A 22043-nucleotide genomic window follows, 5' to 3' on the forward strand; every position below is an offset into this window, starting at 1 on the left:
TTTCATATGGCTCTTGTTGCACCTGAAAAAATAGTTTCATTTTCAGCACTAAATAGAGAGAGAACAGCATCAATGTTCATGGTTTTACATTTTAATGTACCAGGTGAGAGAGCTACTCTTCAGAATGGTTGTCATGCTAGTTTCAGAAAGTACAAAAACATTTGGGCTTTCTAGAGTTGAACAGTCCGTGCTGGCTGAGTGCCAGTATAAGTAAAATGTGTAGAAATGTAATGGCCCAGAGCAAGCTAATAAATGACAGTGTCGCATGAGATCTTCAGGGAACAAGAATATGTATGTCTTTAATATTTATTTGTGCTTTTGGAGAATATACAATGTATTTTCTAATGCATTTGAGAAAAAAAAAAGTGCCTTCAACTGGAAACAAATATGATTTAAGTTAAAAGAAAACAGTAAAGCATAAAATATAAATTGGAAAATACTGTTTATTCAGCAGTAACAGCATTAGTAAATCAAGGCTTCTGTGAGTTATTATGGTTCCTACTGCTGGGCTGTGCATATACAGATATAGTCTGATTTATTGTTCACAAAAATGGCAAGAGACAACAGGTGGATGGCAGTGATAAATTAAGATGTAAAGAAAGGGAAAAGAATAGGCAGTTATAATGCAGTGATGGTGCCATGTGTGCAAAGTTGGAGTATAGCTGTAGCTGTCTGAATTCTCCAGGCATCTGGGGTTAAACTATCATTACTAAAGTTTTACCCTTTTTGTTGCTATTATGTAATATATGCATTACCAGTTTCCTTGGATATCTGCTGGTGTGGCTTCATCTGGTGTTCACTCAGGAGTACTGTTTTGATTAATATTTATGCTGTCTGCACATGTCTGTTATAAAGCACAGATTCAACATTGATCTATAGAAATGCAAACCTTATCAGATGTACTTTGATTCTGAAACATTATGATGTCCATGGCAAATCAGTATTCAAAACCTATTTAATCAGAAAATGTCCTGATGGTTTCGTTTACAAGAGAGGGAAAATAAAATCTACGCAGTTGTGATAGCACTTGAAAATGTTGAACATTGGAAAACACACTGTACTAAAGTTGGAAGAAAGGTTGCTGTTGCTAATACTTTAAACTTCTTTACTCCTTCAAAATTTGTATTATTTTTAAAGTGACGGCACAGGCTTGTTTGTTTTTCTGAAAAGGAATACTTTAATAACAAATTAAGTGGATGAATGCTATTGTTTAAAAAAAAAATAACTGTAATAGTTCAAAAAGCTGTGTCACTTTCCTCAGAACAGTTTTACATTTCACAAAAACCCTATTTGTTTTCCTTACATTTTTAGTCAGAAATGGGGTGCTTTCTAGTACAGGCTTGTACGATGATTATAAATAGTCAGGTGCAGAGGCACCAGCCGTTACTTTTGAGGAAAACAGTGAAGTTTTCTTCACTGGGTCTCATGGTAGGAAACCAAATAAAAGTCGCAATCTAACCATTTATGAATTAACGACCCTGCAACATATACACAGTGTTTATTCCTGTACCTATGCATATACCGTAAAAATGGTGGTAATTAGCTACACAGATGATATCCCCTCCAGTCTAAGTATCAAGTTTCAATGGTCTCCTGCAACCCAGTAGTGCAGGACTGCTTTCTCCCAGACTTTCCTACTGGAATGGTTCCAGAGTACAAGGCTCCTGGAGGTGGTCTTCTGAAGGACTTTTAGGTTTTCTGCAAAAGTGAATTCTCAGAATTAACTAAATGAACAGACTAATTTTATACTGATAGGCTATTCAAGATGGGAACATGTAACCTACAAATTAAATATATTTTTAATTATATTATCTGCAGTATGAAGTTCTAAGTGTGGAATATAAGGAATATCAAAACAATGAGATATTAGAAACTGAGCATTCTCTCTTGCTGCTAATGTCAAAGTTCCAACTAGCATTTCCAGGTTTTTCAAGTCTCACAGTATTTTCATGTGCTTTGCAACTTGATGTTTCTCTTTACCTGGATCTTTCATGCCAGATACGGACAATAATGGAGGCTGAAGAATGCTGAACGTAGATTGCATACACTGAAAAGAGGAAGCTGGGAACTAAAACCAAAAGGGACTCATAGCTTTAAAACTATGTGTTTGCACTAATTAAAATGTAAGACTTGCTCAGTTATAGTGAGGCTGTTAAAAGCATTTTTTAAGTGAGTTACGACATTGAGGTTGATAAAAGAGCCTATGTATCCTAAAATTACATTAATTACATTTCATTAAATTACTCTTCAGTATATTTTAAAGTATATTTTAAATAATATCTAACTTTTACAACCAAAATCATGTATAAAATAAGAATAGTAGCAAACACATATTAAAGGCCTGATTTTATTTAAGCAAGTAAGAGTAAGACTACTCCTACTAATAACAGGGCTTTGGTAAGGCATTTAGCAGAGTCTCCTGTAGGAGACTGTAGGCTTGTTGCACCATATTGGTGAGATCTGAGCCAGATAAGTTGTTGATAAGGTAAGTTGAAAATTGGCTGGATGGCTGGGTTTGAAGAGTTGTGATCAGTGATACAAAGTCCAGCTGGCAGCCAGTAACCAGTGGTGTTGCTCAGGAATTGATATTGGGAGCAGTAGTATTCAAATTGGATGATGAGATGGAGGTCATTCCCAGCAAGTTTGTGGACGGCACCAAACAGGGTGAAGCAGACCAGGGTATTCTAATGTCAGATTAAATGACCTCTGGAGGTCCCTTCTAAAGTAATTTATGCTATGATTTCATGCATAACAGAAATAACTGGTGTAGTGGTGTAAAAAGCACACGTTCAAGAAAAGAGCATAACAACTTAACATTTATATTGCTACTAGTTGTCATCAGTAGTTGCAGTAAAAATATTATAAACTGCATTTTCAGCGTTCACATCTGTGCTGAAGGACAGGCAATGAACAAGTGTCTGTTTGAGTTAAGGAATTTTCTAAAGCTGCTGCCCTGACACTGCCTTCATCAGCAGAAAGCTCCCAGTTTCCACATAGCTGAATGTGAAGTGGACACTGGGAGTTTCTCTTCAGCCTAAGTGTTGGTGTTTACCCCACTTTGCTATATTTAGCTTTATATGTGGCTTTTGACCAAATCTGAGCCATTGGTTTCCGTGTAAGACATTCTGTGTAGTTTTATATACAAACGCCACCTGACATTACTGAATTCCATCTTCTTTCTTCCAGTCTCAGAGTTTTTCCATGCCTTCCTCCTATTTCAACATCTTACTAAGATAAATTAGCTTCTCCTTCCCCCATCCCATGTAAAGGGTGGTCAACCTTTGGACTTCCAAATCTACATGCTGCCAATGCCTTATTGTGGTTGAGTGACAGAAGGTGCAGAGAGCTGTGAAAACAAGGAACTCTGAGAAACTTTCAGAAATAGAAGATAACAGTGGCTTTCTGACACAGCATAACTCCGTTACATTATGGAAATGGGCTCTAATCAGACATTAATATCACACATAGCCATCCTGAATCCACAGTGCTGTCCTACTACCAGTGGTGTGATATAACACTGGTAGATGACCCGCACAATTGCTCAAAAGCCAGATTGCTGCTTCTTTTTCTTTGATATTACATCAAAACCAGAGTATTGGCTCTGAAGCAGAGCAGGGTATGCTCACTGGTAGTTTGGGAAGATAAATAAATGTATTTTTCTTTGTTTCAAAAAAAACCCTATTTCCTTACATTTTCAGTGAACCAAAATTGGTTGCGCTGCTGCCAGATCATCAAGCACTTTCCAAATCCTAAAAAGGAAAAATGGTCCAAACCAAACCAGAGGATAATACTAATGCTGGTTTTAAGTAAGGGTTTAATGTAGGTGTTCTGGGGCCTCAGCACTAATAGTTTAATCTTGTCACTCATTTCTGTTCTACTTATCTAATTGCAAATACAGACATAACTCAGCAAAAAGAAATTAATTGGATTAGTTGAGTCTTTAGTCACACTCCTCTAATAATAATGTAAAATGCAAATACTGTGTCTTTAGGAGCTTTGCAGGAAAGTTTTGCTTCTTTGATGTCATAGCGTAGAAGCAGAGTGAGTATGTCATAATTTGCCTCCTGCAAACACTCAGGCTGGTTCTGATCCTCACAGGGTGCATTTTGCAGGTCTACACGTTCCTAATTTTCACAGCATGAGAAGAGGACAATACTTGAACCTGCCAGTATACAGGAACTCAAATTTTCCTGCATTTTTTTAATGATTATGTGAAGAGAGTGGATTGTACTGTCTAGCTCAAGGTGATGTGAAGAGATTTGGACAATGAAGGATTGACTTTGCAGTGCAGGTTTTAGGCTTAGATGCCAAAAGCTTGGATCTGTAGAATACTTTTCATATGCAGATTGCATTACATGACCTGGCTATGATACATGTCTTTTTGCAGGGAAAGGATGGACATGACTAGAGGATATAGAGCTTTCCTATTAGCATCAACAGTAGTGTGGCCCACTACCCCATGGGAGAGACATTCTCTACAGCTGATGAAGTCCCTCTAAAAATACCATAGCTACATTGAGACTTAAGGTCATTTTTTACTTGACATGTAACTGACTACCTGTCAGGGATTGGAGCTTGTATTAAAGAAATAAACAAGGGGATTATAGAATCCTCACGTGTTTTGTGGATTCATATTGTTCTGGAAAAAAAAAAAAAAACCCAACCAAAATCCCAAAATGTTTTATAAAACTTAGTGGAGGAAATGCATGTTCTGTGAGAAAGGATCCTTAAGAATTCATAATTACTTTCAGCATACCAGAACGAGGGCATTTGCTACCTGACCAAAAAAATCAGGTATTTTCTCAAAGAAAGAAGCTGAAAATATCTATCAATACAGTCAGTGGTAATAATTCCTCATCCTTCCAATGGAAAATTATTCCTTCTTAACTGGTGGTATTTATGTTTTTAAGACATTTGTCTCTTGGCAAGTCCAGCATTACCAGCCTCTGTGCCTCTGTTGGAGGATTATTGCTCTATCTTTGTGTTAAATACAGCTACACCTTTTCCCTTTCTTTTTCTTCTTTGGTGTTTTGTTTGTTGTGTTTTTTTAATGTTGGCAAGCTGCTGATGTAATTAAGTTTTGCAAAGAAGAGAGGGTGTGGGTGCTTGAAAAAGTTAAAGACAGGTTAATTCTAGACGTGGCTTTGGATGTTGACATTTCCCAGTTAACACACAGCTTCATAGCAGATTTCTCTTGAAACTTTGCCATGATATACTGCCAGCAAATGGGAGTGGTGAAAATACTGGGAAGACCAGTGACTGCTAAAATAACACAAAATAGTGGTGCTGTCATCACCTGTTGCCACAACATAGCATTCAACAGAAAATGCATGGAGCAGAAGACCCTAGAATATTTGACAGTATTGTGTATACAGGTCATGTTCAAGAAAATACTTTATCTTTTTTTATTCTATCTACAGATACTTGATAATCAGTTGTTGTGTTTTAGTAGCCTTGGCACCAGGATTCTAGTTCCTTGCTGGTATACATTAGCAGACTTCTCTGAAATCCTTGGAAGCTGCTCCCATTTTAATAAGCAGGGAATTGGGTCCTGAATATCTTTTATAAAAAAGCACTTTTTTTAGGTCTCATCCTGTGTCATGGTTTAACTCCAGTTGGCAGCTAAGATCACACAGCCACTCATGCAGTTCTCCCCCTTGCCCCTGGAAGGGAGAAGATGGAGAAAAGGAGGGGAAAGGAAAGGAAAAAAAATCATGATTTGAGATAAAGGCAGTTTAATAGAACAATAATAGAAAAGGAAGATAGCAATAACAACAACAATAATAATAACAACAGTAATAATAATGATGACACAAATCACTCTCACCATCTGGTGAATTGGTACCTTACCAAGCAGTGATCATGGATTCCCCCACCCCAGCCAATCCCTATTTATACACTGAGCACAACGTCTCTTTTTCTGCCTATGCTGCTTCTCAGCTTCTATGGGAAGTTGAGAAGAGTCTTTGAAAAGTATAAACACTGCCTAGTACAACTAAAGCAATATGCATTATTGACATTCCTTCCACAGAAAATTAACCATCTGGAATGGACTTACAACATTTGTACAGCAGTAGTTTACCTATATATTTGGATTGTATTACAAATATGATTTCAATAGACGGGGAACTAAAGATAGTTTAGTTTTCATAAAAAAATTATAAAGCCTATCAGCCATGGCGTTATTTTACAGCCAATAACATAAGTTCATAGTCATAGGTAGTGTTTTATAGCATATTCTTTATTTTTGGGTATGTTTTATATAAGATATTACTCATAGATTGTGAACAAAAATGCAAACAGGAATTCCTCTTCTTTGATGTTTCTGAAATGTTTCTGCTCGTACCAGCATGAAATTGAAACCATTGAAATTTAGTGAGGAAAATGAGGGAGAGCTCACCCTAGAATAGCTGGTCACTTTTTGACTGGATGGTTCATCCCAGTGTAAGAGACTTCACAGTATGTTTTCTGCACTTCTGGTTTTTTCATAGTATTGTTGAGTTCAAGCAGGCTGCTCTAAGGGTCTCATACACTAGTTGTTCCATGTCTCGTGTGTATATTTCTGACAAAATTTTTGTGTGTTTTTATTTAACTATTTAGTGTATTTTTATCCAGGAGAATAGTTTATGTTCATTGATTCAGAAGAAAAATTGGCTTTTACTCTACGTTATTTAAATGCTTTGTAATGGTAATCGTTTAGGAACATTTCCATTGCTACTGTTAGGCTTGTCTTTGGCCAAGCTTTTCTTTGACCAGTTTAATATTTTCTGCACAGAGTTCTACTTTTTGGACCCCAGGACTGCCCCAGTCTGGGACTGTCATTTCATTATTCATACATCTTGATCCTTCAATATGTATTTATATTGATGGTACAAAAGATGGAAAAAAATCCATATTTCATTAATAATTATTGAATTATTCTTAACTTTAGGAAGTATGTAACAAAAGTAAGTATGTTGAATTGGTTTTAAAATCCCCTTAATTTTATTTTTTTTATGCCATTTTCTCCTTTAGTTATATATGGAAGTATATTTGACTCCTGTTTTAAATCAAATCTCTTAAATGAAAGATGAAAGATGCATGCATCTTGAAATAAGTGATGAATAAGTCTAGCTTTGAACTATACAGTTCAGGTCAAAAACTCTGGATGAACTTTTGTAGAAAAGAACTTTGTGAAGAGAAAAGTTGAAGTGTAACATAATCTCTCAAGGATCATAGTTTGGGAGAAAGTTACTCCTGCATGCTCCTCATAGTATAGACTTTTCTTGGAGAATAAAGTTTGGCTTCTAGCCACAACTGCTTGCTGGCTACTATACATATATTGAGGCAGGCCACTTGACTGTTTATGTACCTCACCATGACTGTCTTTGAAGGCATGCTAACTTGTTTGGAGATGTAATTAGTTAAAATTTTCTTTAGGAAGTCTAAATGTTGACATTTTGGAAAAAAAAGATGAAGGTTACATACACAGAACGAGATCAAGGGATAGTTTAGACTACAGAATCAGTTTTTGAAAACTTTCTACTATGTATATGTATCATTTCTATAGTTTTTTCTATCATTCACGAATCCTTTGTGAAATGACCCAACCCAAAATTCAGAGAATTTGAAGAGGTGCTCTCCATCCACCTCAATGGCTTTATATAATGCCCTGTGTGATCAAGTACTAATAACGTGAGTCTTTTAACATACATTCTAACTGTTGTGTTAAACAGCTTTTTTATTCCATAAGGGTCTTAATTTAATGATACAATAATTTAATGCAGCCCTGACCTTGGGGTTTTAGCTTGTAAGAGCTGCTTATCAATCCTCCAGCAATGACAGAACTTTCTCCTCAGTCAAAATCCTACTGGAAATTGGTGTGAATTCTGTGCTAAGTAGAGTTGGTCTCTAAGTAATGGGATCTACGTAAAAAAGGGTACTGGGAGGGCAGGTATTTGACTTTCTTTACAGAGAGTGCCACAGCTTAGGGAAGTGTGGCATAACCACGCTAGCCAAAGAGGTGCTTGCTTGCCTTTTGGTTTTATTTAGGAATCCTTGTTGTGTGATATTCACTCATTGCTATGTTGAGTAGTACACAAAGAACCATAAATAACTAAATCTGAGCTCAGGAACCATTCCATTTTGACTATTCAAATACTGAGCAATTTGTAGCTTTTGCAGGTAAATCCAAAATAATACTGTCTCAGTATTTCCATAGTGAGACCAAAGATTTTTTTGAAGTCCTGTATTTAATATTTTAAATTTGCATTTTGTTGAAACTCTTGTAATAGTACAGTCCTTAAGGACAGGTCAGAAGGCTTATAGACTGTTGAATGTGTGACAAAGAGGCCATAAAGAATCTGGTCAGATGTAGCTAATTAAAGGTAAATGAAGGACAGCTGCTTTTTATGTTTCCAGCACATCTTTGATCTGCTCTACCCCTCAGACCTCTGTGGACAAGGTAGTTAAATACAAACTAGGAGGCCTATTTTAAAGACATTAAAGCCCTCCGGGGCAAACGAGTGACAGTCCAAGCGGCCATAAGCTGTTTGCTTTATTCATTAGAGAACTTTAAATGTGTCAAGAAATAGAATAATGTCCATACTCTTAGATCAGCATTAGCAATGAAGATTACAACAGCTCTGGGACATATGAATGGGCAAACTTCTTATGAAAACAAGTTTATTGAGAAGTATTTTACTATAACGGCAGAGAAAATATAGGTTACACATTTTCATTGCAGGAATATTGATTCAATGTGCATTGAAATATCTGAAGCTGTAGTGACACAAACATCATGTAACCCAGTGCTGACCTCAGTGGTCCCTTCAATCATGTTTTAAAAAACTTTCTTTTCAGACACACATGATAGAAAGAATATGTCATATGTGAGTGACATAATAGCACGTAATACTTGCTGAAGAATTTATGGAGAATGTACACAATATATAGCCTTTCACTTGTGTCTAGAGACTCAAATACTTAAGTTTGTAAATTTCAAGTGTTTATTTTATAAGTCAAAGATTTAATGTCAATACAACATCCTTAAAGGATGTAGAAAGACAAAATAAAGAAAAAAAGTATCATCTATTTAAACAACTCTTTATTGCTAGTCATTATGGAGAAAGCTACTTCGTTCAGAAATATTTGTGAGTCAAACTCAGTATATTTTTTGTAAATTTTTTGATATCTTAGGTTTGTTATTATTAATTTGTAAATAGGTGTTGGAATGGTAATTAAGGTGAAGCAAATTCCTGTAACATTCTAAATGGTAAATTCTGGAGATACCTGCCTTACAGATGCAGATATATTTGACTATACATAATTTAAAACTAACTTGATCCTCCAAGTTGTTAGAGATTTGTCTAAAGGCAGATATGTAAGTATTTCTGCATCATCACAGACGTGAGGTTCATCAAGTTCATAGGTCTGTGGACCAAGGACTTAATTTTTTCATTTTAAATTAAGCAGCAAATAAAAAATTCAAATTAAACTTGAAGATGGCCTTCGCTTTTACTTGGCAAACAATACTCAGAGAATCTAAATAAGCATGGAGCAGTTTGATTTAAAGCACATTAAAAGTTTCAGTGAGCTGTATTCTAGGCAGCAGTAAATATAAAGATGCGGTTATTGTCGGCAGCATGAGCATAATATACTGATTTGGCTGATTATGCCAAAAACATTGTCAAAAGCAAATAATGAATAAATTTGTGCTAAATTTAGATCAGTTTGTGTACATGCTTAAAACATTAAATCCAGATATTTTTACCCAGAGACAAGAAATACATTGGTAAATTATTACAGAATATAAGATAGGTACATATTGTGTATCTACATGTATCAGCTTGGCTGTGTGTTAGACTGAAAAAAAAAAAAATAGCCCATAATATGGTAGAACTACTGTGAAAGGAAAATACAATAGCTTCATAGGACCATTTATCTTCAATTTAAAGATTCAATAAAAGTAAATCAGAAATGGAAAACTAAAATAGAAGAATTTTTTTTTCCACAACCTTTATTTTTTCTTTTTTTTTTTCAAATTACCTGGAATGCCAAAACAAACATTAAGACCTTCAAAATATGTTATTTATTGACAAATGCAGCATTGCAAATGTTGGTTTATTACTACAATAACCTCTCAGTATTTGCATTATCACAAGGTGAAATTTGCCCTTTCAAATGCTGTAAAGGTTTATACATGTGTGCCCAGGTATATTCACAATTTAGGTTTGAGTATCTTGTGTTCATGGCGCGACTATTTAAGAAGATACATTCATTTTGTGTCTTTAATTACTTAACTGCTGCAACTCAATTTTCAAGCTCAACAAAAAAAACAGAATGTAATTACTTTTATCTTATTTTTCCAATAGAGCTGAAAAGTTTACGATCTGGTAATAATAATAATAATAATAATAATGCCACTGAAAAGTTTACCATCTGGTAATAATAATAATAATAATAATGCTGGGCAGTGAGCAGTGAAATTGTGCAGATACCAGGCAAGCGTTGTCAGAGATGAGCAGTTTGAACCGTCTGATGTGAGTACTGAGCATGAGCACATCTCTAGCTAGGTCTGTGGATTGGGATTTGGGAAGCTGAAGGGGATTGACAGTTGAATAAGAGCTGGTCTAGATGACGTGCTACCTGAAATGCTCTTTTCCCTGTCCTCTCTCCCACACATCTAGGATGTAATTCTCCAGCACTTGAGTAACCTTTACTTGAAACCTTGAAGATTAAAATGCTAGTTTGCTATACAGTGAAGGAGCTGTTATGAATTCAACACAGGTTGATTTGCTTTCACAGAGAGATCTCCAAGGACGCTGACCACTTTCAGCATAAATGTTACAGGCCAAACATAAGAACTTTCCATCTGCTGCTGAAGTCCTGGGGATTTCTGAAAGCTAGATAATCACTGTTCCCAACCCTGCTATTCCTCAATTTCCAGATAGTCATGCTACACTAACAGGTAGGGAACACCCAATAAGATGTTGAGCATGACCCAACTTCTCCTGTAGGCATGCAAAAGCCTTCTTCTAAAATGTGTGGGCAATGATGGTAAACCAAGAACTCCTCCTGGGGTTAATTGTGATCAGCTAACACATTTTTAAACACAGACATCCTTGTCCACACCAAGGGAAAAATCACATTCAACATCTTGTTTAATTAACATGTTTTCTAGTATATTTTCTCAGTGTAGACAAGGTCTCAAAGGAAGAATGACTCATGAATGCAACATTGCCATTATGGAGTACTTTTTGGAGCAACTGTCAATTGCTCCACATTTTCTAAGTATTGATTTGGCTCGTTACCTAACAGGTTAATTAATGTTTGTGAGGAGCTCCGGGGTACCATTATTTAATCCCATACCACATTGCTAAATAGAATCCTGGGCAATAGTTAAAATAAGCATCACTTTCTTAAGTGAAGGCTAATACGTAGATCTTTCCCAGCATAGTCCATGCATACTGCTGTATAGTTTCCTTGGAGCCTACTTGACACATACTACAATTGAGATGGGCACAAGATGTGACTGCCTCCCTAGGAAAGGAGTGAGCCTTGTCAGCCACACATATCACAGGGAACCTAGCGTTTTGTGGACTTTTCTGAGGGATGTGTACCCTTACACAACAGGTAAAAGCTGTGATGCATATCTGTGAAGATGGAGCACAGCAGGCTTACAGAAATTAGCCTGTGTAGAATTGACTGCAGGGATACTTTTTTCCAGGCATTGATTATTCTTCAAATAATACTATTACAGTCAAGAAGAGGTTCTGTGCTTCATCTTGTCAAATAAAGTGTTTTAGCCAACAGACAAGCAGATTTAAGAGGAATTTGCCATTGTTTTTATTAGAATACAAAGATCAACATAAGATTCTTTCTGTCAGACATATATTCTCAAAAGGAAATACATAGTACGCATAAAATATTTATGATCATTTCTTACATTGTAACTATATCTATGTAAAAGCCAAAATAAATACCAACTGTTCCAGCTATACAATATACAGTGCCTGATGTGTTTATTGCCACATTTTCTATGACCAGTCTCCTCTCTGTTGTGCTTCTCCAGTGACTGTGTTATTCCAGGGAAATGAGTAACACAAGGGGAGGAGGGTGCATAATGACTTCTGCGCTGTAGGGGGTTGTCTGAACTAACACATGGATCATGCTCTTGAATGTGTGTTGGAATCTGTATTCAGGGTGTACTATGCAGAAAATATGTAAAGGGAGAGCTACTCAGGTTTCTTTGAAAGACAAATCAGTGTGTATCATGGGCACTTGACACTTTTTAGTTCATATCTTTGAGGGTCAGAAAAGAGCTGAAGACAAGAATTTGCCTACTAAGGAGAGCCATAAAGAAACCAAAGCCATAATGATTCTATTTTTATCTGTGCTATTTAGCAAGTACTGTTAGCTAGATTTCATTCAGTTTCTCCCTATTCAGTGAAGACAAAGTATGGAAGCACTTGGGGAGGTAAGGAGAGCCATAATCCTGTGCCGCTGAAATCTCAAAATTTCACTTTTTGCCACATGTATAATAGGAGCACATTTTAAACAGCATTCTCAGGCCATGTTGTATGATTATTGATACAAGATTTCTGTATGTGATGGAATACAGGAACAAACAGACAGGGAACTCAAAATACCCACCAGTCACTAAAATGTTGCATTGAAGAGAGGTATGTGGTATTGCCGGTTTGAAATTTTAAGTGTGAATCTTGCAGAGGAAAATGTAATATAATCCATAATGGGAAACAATTTAGAACCAGAAGATATTAGTTGGAAAAGGGAAAATGCTTTACTGAGGAGGTTTGGATTGAGGGTCAGCATTTTCTGTCATTTTATTCCCTCTATGGGCTCAGTTAATGAGCAGAATGTTTTACATAATAGAATTCTGGACTCCCTTCTTGGTTGTTGATATTCCACTTGTGTACGCTCAGAGGATGTCAATGATGACAGCTGGTTATTTTTTCAAGGCACAGATTTTGATTATTTCTTGTTTTATGGTTAGTATCCAGTTTTCACAAGGAATGTTTTCCCACCCAGAAGACAACAAATGTTGGACTGACCTAGTAATTGTTCTTTCCTATATTTCCTTTGGGCTCTTGTTCAGCTAGTTGGATCTGAGTTGTTTTAAACATAATTAGGCCATCATAAATCACTCTGGGTTAGTTCACACGTGACATCACCAAGGAGACCCAATGGGACAATTAGAACATGTTTTTTGGGCAATCTATCTGTAGCTATGTTAACTACTTTATCATGGAAATAAAGTTTGTAAACAGTAGTCTTTACAGTGTGACAAGTTAAAATATATTGCACCCTGATATAGCTGTTCAGCAAATTAGATTTTCATAGTGCTAATTGAATTTGTCACAAAGCTGATGAACATTAGCTAAAGAAAGAGCAATATATTTTATTTTATTGAGCACATCTCAAAGTGCTTGTAATTTAGTAGGGCCACCACACTTTCTGGGCAGGCTATCAAGTAGGATGTTGTAATGATTTGCATGACTACTATAGTAGATGGAAAAATGTAACTTGGGTTTGTAGCTGTTCCATTAGTGTCTTACACAGTGTGTGCTCCTTCAGTGCTCTTCAGAGAGCTGTGTTATAATCCCAGCATCTTTTGAAGAGTTCTGTCTGGTGAAATCAAATAACCATATGCTGTTTAAAATCTAATGCCTTATTATATGATGAGACAAAGGAAAGGCTGAAAAAGGCAGATAACCAATAGAATCCTGAAGTTATCAAAACAGAACTCTTGCCAACGACCTTGGAATTCATCTGATTCAGTTGCTGGAAAAATGCCTGAATTAAAAATTATTCTATGAGGACCGAGAAAATAGAGCCAAATTCTGGTACTGCAGAATTTTCTCCCAAAATGGACATTAATCCTGCAAAAACAGAATAGGGTGAACAACCTCTGGCCCCGTGCTTGGCCCCCTACTGTAGGCTCTATCTGCCAAAACAAGATGGACTTAAAAATGGGATCAAAAATGTTGGGGAAAGGGGGGGAGAGGGAAGGAGAACTTGGAAAAGGAGGGTGTTTGGAAAGGAAAAAACTCATAGGCTATGCCCCCTGCCAGAACTTGACTGCAGCTCCACTTGCAAAGCACCTGTTGGCAGCTGTTGGAATAGTTTATAGGTTTTGGGATAGAAAACCTATAGTACATGTTCTCTTATGTGACATGTGATTTGGCCTTATTTTAGTAAAATGGAAGTCACGTGTGGGAAATAATTACAGCAATAAATATACCTGTTTAGAAATAAGGACAGCCTTTGCTTTCTAGAAAAAATATAACAAATATTAAATTGCATTATTTTTATTGACTCTGACTACTAATTTTAATATTTGATATCACCTATGTTGTCTTCCTTTTATCCGGAACTGAGAATCAAAAGTGTTTCATGGAGTGGAAAGAAAATACAGCCAAATGATTGTTTTAAATATTAACTTAATACTTTCTTTCAAACACAGTGGTGGGAAGCTAGGTGTAAGGGGTTACCTGGCCAGTTTTGTGTTTGGCAAATTTATTAAAGTGGAATGATAGAAAAGTAGGAAAATTGTATATGTTAAATTAGAACTCTCAGCAAGTATTTTATGTCAAGAATTCAGTTTAAACATTTTAACATCTGCACTAACATTCATGTAAACTCCTATTCAAATACATCTAGTTGAGAATTTTAGCATTACTGTTTATGCCTTCCTTCTGTTACTAAGTCCAAAAATTACTTGATTTTGTACAAAAACTTTTGCAGTCCTTTGTTGTTATATTAATAGATTATTCCTCCTTAAGAGGAATATATAACAATTAATAATAGTATATGTATGTGATATATGAAATATATCAAGCAGAAAACAAGCGGTTATTTTAAATATAGGCTGAGCTAAAAACTTTATTGTTTTTATTGGCTAACTCTTCTTTGACTATAATGAGAATCTTCCCTCTGCTAATGCTTTGGTTCAGTGTTAAAGGCTTAATTAGATACGTACCTGTATTACTCAGAAAATTTGGATAAAGTTGGAATAGAAAGTTGATAATGTTTTGGAATTTAATCCTTTCTTATATAAACTTTTAAAACCCCACAATTTCTCTGTTGTACTTGAAACTCTAAACTTATTAGTTCTAAAATAATTGAAACTTTAAGCCTTCCTTAGATTTATATTCAGTAATGAAAAAAATTGCTCAAGTTTCCGGTGCTGCAGTGTGCGCTGCCCAAGCGCACACGTTCTGTGTGCAGAACAAGGTTCCTGCATGAAGCCCACCAAGACTCTCTCCATCAAGTCCGCCAAAGAATAGAGCCAAAATGTAAATTCCATTAGTTTAACAGTCAGTGTATGGGACATTTCAAAATGAGATTTTCACTTTGTGTTAATTTCTTTGCCTTACTTAGAATGGAAAGTAGTTGAGCAGCCTAGAGTGTAATAATTAGTGACACCTGAGCTCAGCCATATTCTGTGCCATTAAATAAAAGGACAAAATCTCGACCTTAAGACAGTGATATTTGAACCAGGAGAGCATCTGGTGGAACACAGACATGTGCTTAATTTCAGTGGGACTGTATGGCATGCATAAAGAAAGGAATTTGCAAATATTTTAACTTGAATAAGAATGCTTTCCTGAATCAAGACTTTTTAGAAGTCTAACCATGAATCACCAAAAGACACATTCTGTATTACAAAAGCTTTGTAATTATTTTTTCTATGATAATAAATAGATGAAATAGGTGCATTCAAACATTATAGTAAGTAGAGTCTTCACAAACTGGTTTTGCATGTTGTACCATTACATTTATTACTCTGGATAAAAAGAGACTGTGGATGCTTAAGAGTCTTAATAAATCAGGGCACAGAAAGGTCAAAAACATGGTAATCGAGTATCTTGGATGTACACATATGTATTTTCTCAACATTTCAAAATCCTTTAAATTCTGTGTAGCTGTCTTTATTGTCTTTGCACATTGACAGATCTCAAAAATACACTTTTACTGTGATCCTGATAAATACATCTTGTTTATTGTGTGTTTGCTGTTTGGAATGAGGGTTATATATGAAAGGGAGAGAGGAGTAGGCAAGTCTAGAAAATTCAAGCAAATTTAGAGAAACTCTTGGCTACGTGTGCTGGGAAGCAGGGGCAAAATGTGGGTGGTAAACTTCTGGACTTTTTGTAAGGTGTCAGGTGGGTGGAAAAAATAACAGAACCAACTTTGAAGCCAATGGTGGCAGGTGCATTCGGGATCTTCCAGATCTCTTCTTTCTCGGCATTCCCCTCTTGCTATTCACACTCTCAGACATGGAAAGTCCCCAGTGTGTGAATATTAGTGTTCATGATGAGCAGTGGAGCAGAAGGGGAAAAGCCAGAACTATGCATCAGCATCATCACAGAGCAGGACAGGATTAAGAACCAGTAATGCTGCAGCTCAGCCAGCTCAGGAATCTGCTGTCATCTTAACATCAAGTTTGCCTGAGCCCCCAGCGCTGTTTTGCATAATAGCAGTGTCCTTAGGGATTAGTCTTATATGACAAAAAAACCAGTGCCAACCTGAACTCCCTTCCTTCACTACTTTCAGCAAGACTTAATGTATTTATGATGCCAGGCAAATGTTCCCACTATTCTTAAGTCATAAAACTGAGCAAAGCTAAGACTAAGTTGATCACATAGCTTAAGTACTCACTTTCTCCACTATAATGAAAAACTAGCACCATTTACTGTCTAAAATCCCTGACAGTTCCAATATACTACAGAAGAATATGTTTAATATACGAGGTATATAAATACTGTATCATAAATGAAACATTTAGGTTTTTACTTTGCTTTTCAAACTTCAAAAATAATGGAGTCAATGAAAACTAAACTAGTATTTGTACAAATATTTATGAGCTCTTTTTTGTTATTATTTTATAGGTCTTGTAGAAATTTGCCTGATGCATCCCCTTGATGTAGTGAAAACAAGGTAAGATTCTGCTTGAACAGGTTTTGTTGACACTGGAAGATATCCAAATTAGGAGCTGTCAAAAAAGAAAATGCTAGAATTTCTCCAAATAAGGTAACTTGTGCCTTTAATGGCATTTATATTTACTTACCTGTATCTACAGCATTTGACAGATGGAATTTGAATAGCAAGACACATTTCTGATTAGAGGTCATCTAAAGGTATCAAATCTGTTTTATGACATGTATTTTTAATTTTGTAAGAAAATCCTATAACATGAAGAGGGCTATAGTTAAATTCAATTACTTTATATATTATAGAATCATAGAATGGTTTGGCTTGGAAGGGACCTTAAAGATCATCTAGTTCCAGCTCCCCTGCCAAGGGCGGTGACACCTTCTACTGCAGTAACGCTTTTATATGTAATTGGGAAATACCATATTGCCTCCACAATAATTTTCACAGATTTTTGAGACATGACAAAATAATAAAATAAGGTGTGCCATATTACAACTTCATGCTTTTATCTTTTTTTTTTATTATTTATCTTTTTGTCTGTCTCTATTTTCTTTTCTGAATATTTGTGCTTATGTGAGTATAAATGATTAAGTGACCTGGAAAATGTGGTCAAATAAGACTTTTTCAATGTTGATTATTGAGTTGGTAAAAGAATAGTTGTGTTTCTAGTTTCTTGAATATCTTTTTGCTTTTCTATGCTTTTTAGTTTTCATATCAATTCATACGTGAGCATTACTATAAGTGAAAAGCAAAGGAGAATGCAGAAGCATACAATAAGGAGGAGAAAACTTTTCATGCCACGTGTGTTACACACAATGCCAATAATTACCATATACTGCTCCTGGAGCTCCATCTAGGTCTCAGTCATATAGTCAGAAAAGCTTCACTGAGAGATAATGTGGCCCCAAAGAAATGATGAGGACAGCTGGGATCTCTGGAATATGCTCGAAGCAGTCAATTATGACTTGAGATTCTAGTTCCAGTTACCCATCGTGTGAGCTTGTTTACAGATGTATTTTTAGCTTCTGGTTAAATCATGTTCTGGGTTTTGCCTAAGACCTTGAGATACACTTTTTTGCAGCTTGCATTTTGGAGGAGACCATCTGTCTGTGGTCATTGCCTAACATCAGAGGACATTAATGCAGATTCCATTCTCATTAAACGCTTCTGGGGTGCTGTAGGTACTTCTCGAGGCTCAGAGTTTACACAGGCAATTCTTCCGTATGCGTTCATAGTATGGCTTGTGTTGATTGATATAGAGACAATACACCTGGTAGTTTCAAAGGTCCTCTTTGCTCTTCAAAGTACCACCGAGACCTTCCTATTATAACAAGATTTACATAAAAAGACTGAAATTAAAGACTTGGAAGAAGCAAGGTACAAGCAAAAATACAAGACCAAATTTAAAAGAAAAAAAAAGCTGTCTTGCTTTGCTGTCATGTGGTCCTCATCGGATGTGCTTTAGTGACTTCATTTTGGCAGGTCATGCTATAACTCACCTACAGCTCTTAAGTTTTTGGTTTTACCTCTTCCTGTCTTCCTCTTTTTACTTAACCAGGAGTCATGTTCTTGTGTAGTATAAATGCAACATCCATGATTTACTTCTCATGTCTTTGGTGCCTTTGAGGTTATTATTCTTCACATCCTCGTGCCTCTAGTCTTGGGTGAAAGAACCTAATATTTATTCTTAGAATCATTCATGATTTAGGACATGCCACATCATATATCATAAAAAGCATTAATTGCACATCTGTTCTGACAAACTGGCAATCAACAGATGTACTTTCAGCTTTCTGATAGAAACCACGCATAGAGAATACAAGGACAGATTCTCCTATTTCTGTTCTAAATTTTACTGGTGTTGTCATGCTTTTAGTAGTGAAAATGTTAATCAGATCTGAGCTCCAGAAATTGAAAGCATTAAAGAGTGTACAGTGATGTTTGTGAAGCTGTATCAAAATTAAAAAAACAAAACAAACCAAAACAAAACCATAATAAAAATCAGGAACCCTTTAAATGTGAAATGGGAGTCCATAAACAGTGGGATTAAAACTGAAAGCAGAAAAAAATTAAAAAACCATAGGTGTTCAGGAGAAATCAGATTATGGATCATGGAGAAACCAAGGGCTGAATCAAGTAGAAAAGCCATTAAGCAAATTTCTTCATTTGAAGAAACTTAAGTGAAGTTAACTCAATTCTTCCATTGAGTTAGCTGCAACTCTTAGAAGAAGTGGGCAGCACCCAAGTGCTAGTTTTTCAGAGATGTATTTTCAGATGTATTCAGAGATATTACACAGATGTTAGTACTTGAAAATACTTACATTTTGATAGTCAATGACAAAACTAAGAATAGAATATCCTTTGATCTCATCTGCCTTTCCATTCTATGTTCTTAACATCATGCCGCTTCCTTTCATTTTGTAGCGGTCCAAATTTACTATAGCAGATCAATTCTTTGATGGCCTTGAAGAAGTTCAAATGAAACAATATTTTTCATTCTGAACTTTGGATTTAGACTTTTTTCCAATACATTTTCATTTACTTTATTCCTTTGTTGCAGTGCTTCTAAGTACTGCAGTGGATTTACTCTTTTCTAACATGGTATTGATAATCTGTCATTTCCTAATCACTTCCAGTTATTACAGCTTTGGTGGTTTGTTTGGGTTTTTTTCTTTATGGTTAGGTGAAAGGATGTATAAAAGCACCATTTGTTGCTTAATTTTTATGGTGTTTTGTGTTTCCTGCCTTTTTTCTATTAAGTGTTTGTTTGGTGGAGAGTCCCGTGGCCTTTTCAAATTAGTGGAATCTTATTTGATCTGTTAGCACTCTGAAGGAGTTTAGGGAAGATGCCAAAGGCTCACATCTACTGGACTGGTGGCTTAACATCTTTGCTTCATTGATTTTTTTTCTGTGTGTATGTTTTTAATAAAAAATTGGAGAAAAGAAAGTTCCTGTCAGAGATTATTTGGAAACCTTGGAAAATGGTTTGGCTCTTTTGTGACAACATTTTGCAATGTCTTTTCTCTGTTTAGGAATTTTCTATTATTCTACAGTAACAATGCTAGACTTGTTTATCTCCTCACATCAAGGGAGGAACTATATATATATATATATATAAATACATGTTTATAAACTATAGACAAGCCACATGCTTAATGGAATGTTTTTTTGTTAAATGTACATTTGAAAACTTTTTGTTCTCTATTAGAACACCAAAGATAATTATTTTAAGGAATTCATGTGAGTGAACTAGCTAGATGGAGATAACTATGATCCATTGTTTTAGCTTTATGAATCCCACTTATTCTATGAAAGAAAGCTCTTTTCTCAATTACAAGATATGTTGGTATAGTTTCTGATGAGAGACTATTTTAAAAAATGTGCTAAACTTTTAATGTCTCAGTACAACAGAGACTCTGTTAGCTGTTTTATTCATGATGAATTTAGCCATCTGTAGATTTAATAAAGTACTGAGTCTCTGTTCTTGCCCTCCTAAACACAAGCTTTACGCAATTGGGTAAGGGTGTACATGCGTGCCTATGTATGAACAGGGAGAGCACCAGCAAGTAAGAGTTTTCTGGTACAGATGCAGTCAATACATAGAAAGTCCACTTTTTAATTAAGAAACCTAAATGATCTTTCTTTGCTGGAAAGTGAGGAGGAAAATGTCTTAGTCTGGGTAAAGAATTTCCTTATTTTGAACCCTTTTGGGGGTTTTAAGTGTGATGCAGGCTGTAACATTTTTATCCACCAGACTTACCAATGGATGACAAAAGGTTATGTTAGGTCATGATACACAGGACAAGATATTGTTATAGATATTACTTTAAAATTAAAAATATTAAAGTGTTTTTCCAGCTAGAGTTTATTCTATGTGTCCTAGTGGCATATGTTTTGGCTTAAGCAAATGTACAAAATTCAGAACTTAATAATGTTTTATTGTGGGAAAATTAATACTTGTGCAACAGCTCACAGGTGTAGTTGGTGAGTGAAAGGGAGAGAATTACACAGAGTTGTCCGAAGTCAAGGGAAATCTAATGTTTGATGGAACAGTCAAACAAGCCTGACTGATAACTGGAGGATGTTACTGTGGTCTGTCTGATGGCTCCAGGTTATGTTTTGATGTTGTCCTATGACCTTGAACAGCCTGAATTTTCAGGAAAAAAAACCTGTTCACTTTTTAAAAATTTCCTTACTACTGGGTTGCTGGCTTAAAACTGACACTTTCAGGAGCTTGATAACTTCCAAGCTAGAAATAAAATTTTGACTAACATTTCCTCAGGTTTATACCTTTACATATGTTTTCTCTTTTTCATTGAGTATCACCAGTATTTATACAGTGGAATTTCAGTGACTCCACTGTTCTTGAAAACAAATTTCAATGTTGCCTTATACAAAGTGTGAAACGTGTATTGAAGGAGAAATGGTCATTTTGGATGTGACTTGGTATTGTGTAGTTAGGAAATGGAAACCATACTTTTTTAAACAGTTGTGTACATGGCAGAATTTAATAGAAAACACATATAAAGAAGTGTGTGATTAAGTCCTTTCAAATAATAGAGAAAAAATAACAAGACATCACCAAAAACTTTCAAATACATAACACATCTGAAAAGATTTGTGCCTGAAAGTCCTGTGAACAGGAAAACTGTTATGTGGATTAGATGAATCATTTACTTATCTCTTTCATTTTGGCAGTAATTTGACATCACTATATGTTTTGAGGCAAATATTTGAAAGAAAGATGGTTTCTCTCGTGTCAGACTAAGACAAAATTGTATTCCAGGTCTGTGTTGACCTCAGTGGAGATAGATTAGTTCATACCACTTGAAGATTAAGGTTTTTTTACTTCCAGACAATGTATTCGAAGAGCGGTAAATGTTACCGCAAGGCAACCACCATCTAAACGACTTGGAGAAAGTCTAGTTTATTGTTATATCAGGAAATTCATCAGGGTAACCTGTGTCCTAACAAATTAAATATATATTCAACAGGCAGGTTTAATATTTCTCTGGTTAATCCAAATAATGGCAGTTCCACCTGATTTTAAATTTTCTTTGCTTTTTATGTAAACAAGGTCTTCTATTTTCAGATGTAACTGTGTC

At 35.6% G+C, this 22043-nt stretch overlaps 1 protein-coding gene across 1 annotated transcript in view; it reads left to right on the forward strand.

Moving 5' to 3' along the window:
• The first annotated feature begins 16898 nt into the window (after positions 1 to 16898).
• Positions 16899 to 22043, forward strand: part of SLC25A21 (solute carrier family 25 (mitochondrial oxoadipate carrier), member 21) — a 109110-nt gene continuing 103965 nt past the window's right edge. Inside the window, exon 1 of the mRNA XM_014942063.1 lies at positions 16899 to 16941. Coding sequence (XP_014797549.1) covers positions 16913 to 16941 — 29 coding nt within the window. The 5' untranslated portion in view covers positions 16899 to 16912. The remainder of the gene's footprint in view (positions 16942 to 22043) is intronic.

The sequence above is a fragment of the Calidris pugnax genome, unplaced genomic scaffold (genome assembly GCF_001431845.1).
Source record: "Calidris pugnax isolate Ruff unplaced genomic scaffold, ASM143184v1 scaffold56, whole genome shotgun sequence".
Lineage (NCBI taxonomy): Eukaryota > Metazoa > Chordata > Aves > Charadriiformes > Scolopacidae > Calidris > Calidris pugnax.